The 7,877-nt window shown below is 42.4% G+C and overlaps 1 protein-coding gene across 3 annotated transcripts in view; it reads left to right on the forward strand.

The window, feature by feature from the left end:
• Positions 1-6,401, forward strand: part of gsk3ba (glycogen synthase kinase 3 beta, genome duplicate a) — a 32,418-nt gene extending 26,017 nt beyond the window's left edge. Inside the window, exons 6-11 of one of the 3 annotated variants that reach the window (XM_030757705.1) lie at positions 192-298; positions 464-561; positions 674-781; positions 2,238-2,424; positions 3,564-3,662; positions 4,407-6,401. In XM_030757705.1, the coding sequence (XP_030613565.1) occupies positions 192-298; positions 464-561; positions 674-781; positions 2,238-2,424; positions 3,564-3,662; positions 4,407-4,441 (634 nt within the window). In that variant the 3' untranslated portion in view covers positions 4,442-6,401. The remainder of the gene's footprint in view (positions 1-191; positions 299-463; positions 562-673; positions 782-2,237; positions 2,425-3,563; positions 3,663-4,406) is intronic. The other 2 variants (XM_030757703.1, XM_030757704.1) reach the window with 2 other exon arrangements.
• Positions 6,402-7,877: the final 1,476 nt, after the last annotated feature.

Consider the following 7,877-nt stretch of genomic DNA (forward strand, 5'->3'; position numbering starts at 1 on the left):
TAGCAGAAATGTAGAAATCTTCCTTTTAGCCGTGAATTTGATTCTATAATAAGAAGTATGCAGAGGTTCAATATTTCACTGTGTTGTACTCACATGTGTAAAACAGGGTGTTTCTTCAGGTTCATATTTTTCTTCTTTTGGAGTATGCAGATGGTGGTGATGATGATTATTTGCTATAATTTTGTGTGCAGTGCTAAGCAGCTGGTCCGCGGAGAGCCTAACGTGTCCTACATCTGCTCTCGCTACTACCGAGCCCCTGAGCTGATCTTTGGTGCCACTGACTACACTTCCAGCATAGGTAGGCAGCTTTAACCCTTTGGCCACCTCATACATTTACATTCAGCAGGAAATGATTTGACTGCATGTTACTCATGATATCATAAGCTTCTTTACAACAGCATATCAGAGGTGGCCGGTTTCTCCTCTTCTGCTTTTACATTTGGTCACTTTCCTACACCTTTAGATGTGTGGTCAGCCGGCTGCGTATTGGCCGAGCTGCTCCTAGGACAGCCGATCTTCCCTGGTGACAGTGGGGTGGACCAGTTGGTGGAAATTATTAAGGTAATGACCATGCTGGCCCACAGTGTGTAAAGTATTAAGACATTCCCAAATAAATGTCACTTCAAGTTCAAGGAATATTACTCAGCCTAATGGTTCCACCTATGTGTTTCAGGTTCTCGGCACCCCGACTCGAGAACAGATCCGTGAGATGAACCCCAACTACACCGAATTCAAATTTCCCCAGATTAAGGCACATCCTTGGACTAAGGTGAGTCAACAGGTACAGGAGCCCTTTTACTTCTTTAAGATCCACCACAACAACATTTTGTCATTACTGTTTTGCCAACATGCTCGCTTGCTGCTTCGCTGCCGCTCAACATCATCATCATCATCATCATCTTCATTTAACAGACCTGCATGTAGAATAATTACTGTCATATTTGTACTGAGGTCTAAAGATTATAAGATGCAAAGATGGGATGTCCCAGGGTTTCTCATGGATCCTTGGAAATTCTTAAGTCATTGAATAAATTAATCAAAAACTAAGTTTGGGTTTTTCACCCAGAGGCTGTGGCCTGGATGCTCTGAGCAGATGCACCGTGTGGTAGCTAGCAACAATGTGCGGCAGTGCAAATCAAGCATGGCCGAGTACCAGGCAATGTATATGAGGCATGGTGCACTTTGGCTCCTGTGAGAACACTGAGTGGGATTCCACAGCCAAACAGCTGGCACCCTTAACCCAAAGTAATTCATTTTAGATAAGTTGGTCCTAAAGTGGCATCATACTGAGTTAAAAAGTCTCAGGCTGGCTCAAACTGTAGGAATCGTTCTTTCAGTTTCAGGCTTAGCATTTGAATTATTTGCTCCTTCTATTTAGTAATTTTCTTTTTTCTGCAGCTTGTTAATCATTACAAGCTCCAATTAGATTGCCTGAGCCATGTTTACCCCTTTACTCTATTTTAAAGTCTCAACTGTTGATTTCTTGCTGTTTTTGAACATCCTGGGAATGCAAAGTTAGCACCTATCACATTTATATCTCCTATTGATTTTCCAGCCACAATAATTATATAAAAAAAACCCAAACTGTCGAGTGTCATTTGCTTCTGGAAAGAGTCTGACAACAGTTCATGTTCATCAAGCTATAAACAGTTACTCCCTTTATTCTTGACCACCTGTAGCACAGGATTTACACCCATTAGCAGTAGCATCAAAGTTTTTGGGACAGGCTCAAAGCAAATATATGATCTGACTGATGTTAGTCACGTTAATCTGCTGCATTAGTTCCCCACATCATACTGTTGTTTCATTGCTTATTAAGTATTGTGTGGAACTAAATGGGTGGTAAACTCTAAAGGGACAGTCTCTCTGCTAAGCACAGCTCTTCTATTTGAAAATGGAATCAACCAATCAGCAGGCAGCGGGAGTACCAGGCACTCCCGCTCACCTCCGAGGTGCCTCACTGTGGTCTCTCTCTGCAGCTGCAGATTTGCTACTGACTGCTATAGCAACCATATGCACCCACTGATTCATTCATAACCTGTCATAAAAAATGCATTTGACAAAGTACATTAGCTTTCATAAGATATCAGTAAAGATTAATTTTTCATTTGCTAACCCAGACTTTGTGTGTGTGTGTGTGTGTGTGTGTGTGTTAATGGCACTGAAATGTCTCTTTTTCTTTGGCAACACCTGGAAAACACTTCATGTGCTCATTGTTGACTCGAATCGATGTTCAGGTGTTCCGGCCACGTACGCCTCCAGAGGCCATCGCCTTGTGCTCCCGGCTGCTGGAGTACACGCCCACGGCCCGCCTAACACCCCTAGAGGCGTGCGCGCACTCCTTCTTTGACGAGCTGCGCGACCCCAGCGTCAAACTGCCCAACGGGAGAGAGAAGCCCTCGCTCTTCAACTTCACTACCCAGGGTACGGGCGCACACAAAGTGTTCCTCGGAGGAGAAACCATTAACATGTAGCTAAAGAGGGCAAAAAAACATACCCCTTAGTCACATTTGCATTGTAAATACGGTTTAAAGCGAATATTACAAATAACAAATTCAGAGGGATGTGAAGTCTTGGGGGTATACAGTTTTTCAGTGCCATCTGTTTTGAATAATTATTCACATTACTTCATTTAGATAGACCAACCACAGAAGGATGTGCACTTGTTTTATTCCCATTTTCCTCATTTTTTTGTTTTGGAACTTTTTTAAAATTTAGTCCAGAGGCTCACAGATCAATTTTCCAGAACAACATCAAAACTTTATATGAATATAAAGTACCGTATTTTTCGGACTATAAGCCGCTACTTTTTTCCCACGTTTTGAACCATGCGGCTTATAGCCCGGTGCGGCGTTTCTGTGGATTTTTCTTTAACCACCAGGGGGCTCTTTAGCAGGATATGAATCATGGGACGTCAAAGTTGGAAATCAAAGAAGAAAGCGCCAACAAGTGCTAGCAGCAGGCACAAAAGAGATTTTTTTCAAACTCCCTCATCATGGAAACCACAAAAAGAACTTCCTATGATGCCGCTTTTAAGTTGAGGGCTATCGACCTGGCACTACAGGAGGGAAATAGAGCCGCTGCACGTAAGCTCGGCGTGAACGAATCAATGGTGAATTGACTTGTTATAACTCAAATTTGGGGTTGTCTGTCCCCCTCTGCTGAGTGCCGAGTAATTGTGGAAAACCGAGAGCGGCGGAGATACCAGCGGCTTATAGCCCGGTGCGGCTTATATATGTACGTTTCCAGTTTTTTCCAAAAAATTTGTAGGTGCGGCTTATAGTATGGTGCGCTCTATAGTCCGGAAAATACGGTACATTTAAATTATTTGTTTGCTGTAGTCTTAGGCAAATCGGTTTTCTCCTATTGTGTGGTGATGCTTTATCACACCCCATTTACATATAAGTAGATCTAAGCACATCTTAAAATGCTACTTTTTTAAAAATCTATCTCTGCCTCCACAATTTTCTTCTATGTCAGAAATAACTATGTTTCAATTGTTGGTCTGCAGGTAGCTTTGTACCAACGTGGTGTGGTAATATATCGTGTTCTTCCTCTTTCAGAACTATCTAGTAATCCCTCTTTGGCCTCCATACTCATCCCTGCCCACGCCCGCAGCCAGGCTGCCGCCTCCACCCCAACCAATGCGTCTGCCACCACAGGTTAGAGCCACACTACCTCTGTCAGGCCATTGTTTCATGTGGCTAGCTGCTCTATTTTTATGACTTTGAAGTACTGGTTGTGGCTTTGCTCGCTGCTAACATGAAAAACAGTTTCATCCCCTAAAGGTCAGTCTGTTTAGCTCAGATTTAAGTTAAATTAAATTTAAGCCAAAAGTTGGTTTGTACTGATGTTGCCGAAATGCTCTGTGAGCACTAAATGCTGCATTGCAAGTTGTTTCTTTGACTTTACCTAACATACTGCCTCAGTGTGGCACATTTGCAGCATTTGGCTTTCAGTGATTAATAAAATAAGATAACTGAGATTTAAAAACTTACGGTTATTATTTGCAGACAATTTTTTGTTTTGTGCTATAAATTCTTCACACTATATTCTGATTCAGCAGTGGCTTTTGCCTGACCACATAAGCCCAGACTCACTCCCTGTAATGTGACGTGTAGCTCACCTTACATTTATTTCTTATATTTACATTTTAGGGAACTGCTAGAAAGTTAAGTTCAAATAAAATGTAAAGTTCCTTTATTCTTATGGTATGATTATGTTTAACCTTAAAAATAAACAGTTTGATCTCAGTATCACTGAGCACCTCCACAACCTTGTTAATGAGGAACTGTGTTATTGACATTTACTGCCATATTCTTCATTCTAGTTTGTATATACAGATTTGTGTCCTTTGCTCTCATTGTGTTTCTATAACTCTTTTTCTACCTTTATCTCTAAACCAGCTGCTCAACTGAGTACTTCCTCTTCCTGTTCATAGATGGCAGCAGCACAGAGCGAGGTCCCACCACCACCACCGCCTCTGCCTCAGCTTCCAACTCCACCTCCTGAGCCCACAGAGCACCTGCCCCGCCCCGGTCTCAGCCCCAGCCCACAGCCTCTCCATTGCTCTGGCCAGGGGGTGAGCTCTGCTCAGCTCTGCTCTGCCCTGCTCCTCTCCCTGACAGCAGCGGAGCGATGCTGAAGCAGGCCGGGTTCGACAGCTAACTGACCACAAAACGAGCATCCCCAATCTGCCTCTTTAACCCCCAAACCGGCCTCCTCATACAGCTGTTTGAACTCTTCTCCATCCTCCGTCAAAGATACCTCTCCGTGCCCTCTTAACGGGGACGTGAACCGCAGGGCCAGAGGTGTTGTCGACTGTACTATTGATAAAAGTACACTGTACATGTATACACAATGCTAGCCTGCTAATGTTTGTAAGAGGACAATCTGTAGAAAAGTCCTAAGCTGTCCCCCTTTTTGCCCTATTTCTCCCTCTATATCTGGCCTCCCTCTACATTGTTCCATTTTTCTGCATCCTTTGACCTCTGACCCCTCTGTACCCTGGCCAACCCCTCTGTCCCCTGGCCAACCCCTCCCCCGCCCCAAATGCCCCCTTTTGGTTCCTTCTGTAGTGCATGGCCTGAGTATGGTAGGATCACCTGGGGGTCACCAAGCCCTCTCACCTCCACTTCTGCAGACAAGGCATGAGGCTCACGCACGCGTATACACACACACTTACACACACCCTCAGACACACACAAACATACCCTCAGGCACACACACACATACACACACCCTCACACACATGGATGCATGATGATCCTGGTGTATGTGGGAAGAAGCAGTCCTCTTTCTGAGGACGTTTGGACAGTGTTGTTTTGGTTTTTTTTTCCTCCTTTGCCCGGGGTTCTTTTTTTAAAAAGGTTAAGAAGCTGTTTTACTCAACGTTGTTTTTAAGTTTCATTTCTTTTTTTTTGTTCTTCTGGGCAGATGTCTTTTGGATTGCCATGTGTGATGGATGTGACATGTATCTGGTCCTGTGTGCTTGTATAATATATACATACAATACAAAACAAACATGCATACACAGTTTATATATTACTTTTCCTTATGTATAAAAAGTATATATAGATATATGTATATTAACTACAATGGTTCAGAAATCATTTATGATGAGCTCATATCTGGCAGAGCAGTGGCAATATTTGCTGCTGCCTAAAGACAATAGGTTTAGATAAGGTGGTGTTTTATTTTTTCTGTTTTATTTTTATTTTATTTTATGTTTGCTGGAGTCTGGTTCGATTCCAGCAGCCACTTCCCTGTGTTGTCTGTATTAAGGCTGTAGATGGATTTAGGGCATCGCTCTATTCCCCCCCCCCCGTCTTTGTACTGACTCCGTCTGTAACGGCGTTTCTGTGACAGTGCAGCGTCTAGACAAACACGTTCTCCCGTCTAGAACCTCTCTCTCTTACCGTCTCTGTGAAGAATTCGAGATTCATTTTCACCCTCGACTCTTGGCCGGGGTCTTTGGTGCACCGCCGCCTGCCTCGCGTGTCGTGACCACTGACTGAATCGTTCGCCGAGCGTTCTTTCTCCTCCACCTGCAGCACATAGAACCACTGGGTACAGTCTGACGAATTGTCTTATTTACGGAGAATACTCACTACATTTAAAAAAAAACAAAACAAACAAAAAAACAAAAAACAAACGAAAAATGGAAAGAAAAAAACTGAATTTGTATATACAGCATAAATGCTCCTCACCAAAATCCTGACTTGTATGACTTGTATGTTGTTTTTTATGTTATGTTGATTTTTTTTTTTTTTTTTCCATGTTGTGTTCAAGGTATGTATATATGCAGACCCATGTACTGTTTATGAGCAAAAACAAAGATGACAAAGGGTGAGGGAACGAAATGAAAAAGACTTAAAAAAAAAAAAAAAACAGAATCAGGGCAAAACTGATGTTGTTTATGGATATTGTAGATGACTGTGATGATCATCTTTATCCAGCCATATGTTCAATCTTACCTGTACAGTAGATAACAGCTGTATTATTGTAACAAGAACTAGTCATGTATAGTGTAACTATAGTTTGGAGTGCCTTTGCTTTCATACACCTTCGCCTTGTTTCCACCCTCACCCAGCCCACGCCCCCCCCCCCCCCCCCCCCCCCCCCCGATATTGTGACTCTCCCTTTGGTGCTGTTGAATGTCCTGCTATCCACGTGCTCACTCACACACCCTCTCTCCCACCCGATGCACATCTTTTCCCCCCTTTTCATTGCACACTTGCTGTAATATACAGACATTAATTGTAAGGATATTTTTCCTTAACTGAAGATACAGTAGACAGGTGTTTATTTTAATAGATGTTTTATCTTGGACACACACACACACACACACACACACATACATGTACTGCAGTCCTGGCACAGATTCGGGGTATGAAGTGGGTGGGTGGTGTATTGTGGATGGCAGCAGGGTTTTAAAAAAAAAAAAAAAAAAGGCCTCATATACTATATACAATGCAGTTTCTGTATTACTCACAGTGTTGGTTCTGTTACCAAAGCCAGACTATGATGTAGTTGTGATGAGCCATCCTCAGAGGCAATAACTCTTCTTCTTCTCTTCTCTCTGGATGTTTTGTTGTTTCTCTGTCCTCTTGCTTGTTTCTCCTCCTGGTCTGTGTATTCAGGGAGGTGAAATTCAGTAGCACCTAAGGGGTCAAGTCATGTAGCCTTTCTCCTGTCTCCTGCTTGCTGTAATTTTGCATTCATGAACGTGTTGCTACCCTCCACCAGAAGGTTTGACCACTTCACCCTGTCTTCTTACTCCAGTACAATAAAACCACCACAATGGCTACCAAAAAAAAAAAAAAGAAAAGTGTATATGCTGGTATAATATATTATACTGGCACGTGTGCTAGTGTCATGCTGACTGGGGTAATAGAAAAGAAGAATCTAAGAAAATACTACAAAAACATCCCGTATAACAGTACTACTACTTGAATGCCTCTGTTTGTGACTGAAATTTCTATTTCATTTGTTTGTTTTTGTTTTGTTCTTTTTCTTTTGTTCTGTGAAGGTATGCTAAATGTGCGCCTCTGTAAATATTCCCTCTGCGTGCTCCGAGGAATAGTTCCCTGGTACTGTAATTTGCATTAAATAAAGAGTAGGATAGCCTGGAAATGATCATGAAAATTGTCTGTTTGGTCTTCTTTTAGTGCATTTGCGCTCATCTTTTTATATACAAGTTTGATTCTTTCAAATTAATTCCAAAGCGCTGTATGGGTAGCAGCTTAAATGCATCTAAGAACATTACACAGGCCACTTTATTAGGTCCCCCAGTTAAATTCATTAACACATCTATTCTAGGGCTTACACAGAATGGGTCTGAGACAGAAGATATACAGTGAGCAGCAGTTCTTTGG

This window comes from Archocentrus centrarchus, chromosome 21 (genome assembly GCF_007364275.1).
Source record: "Archocentrus centrarchus isolate MPI-CPG fArcCen1 chromosome 21, fArcCen1, whole genome shotgun sequence".
Lineage (NCBI taxonomy): Eukaryota > Metazoa > Chordata > Actinopteri > Cichliformes > Cichlidae > Archocentrus > Archocentrus centrarchus.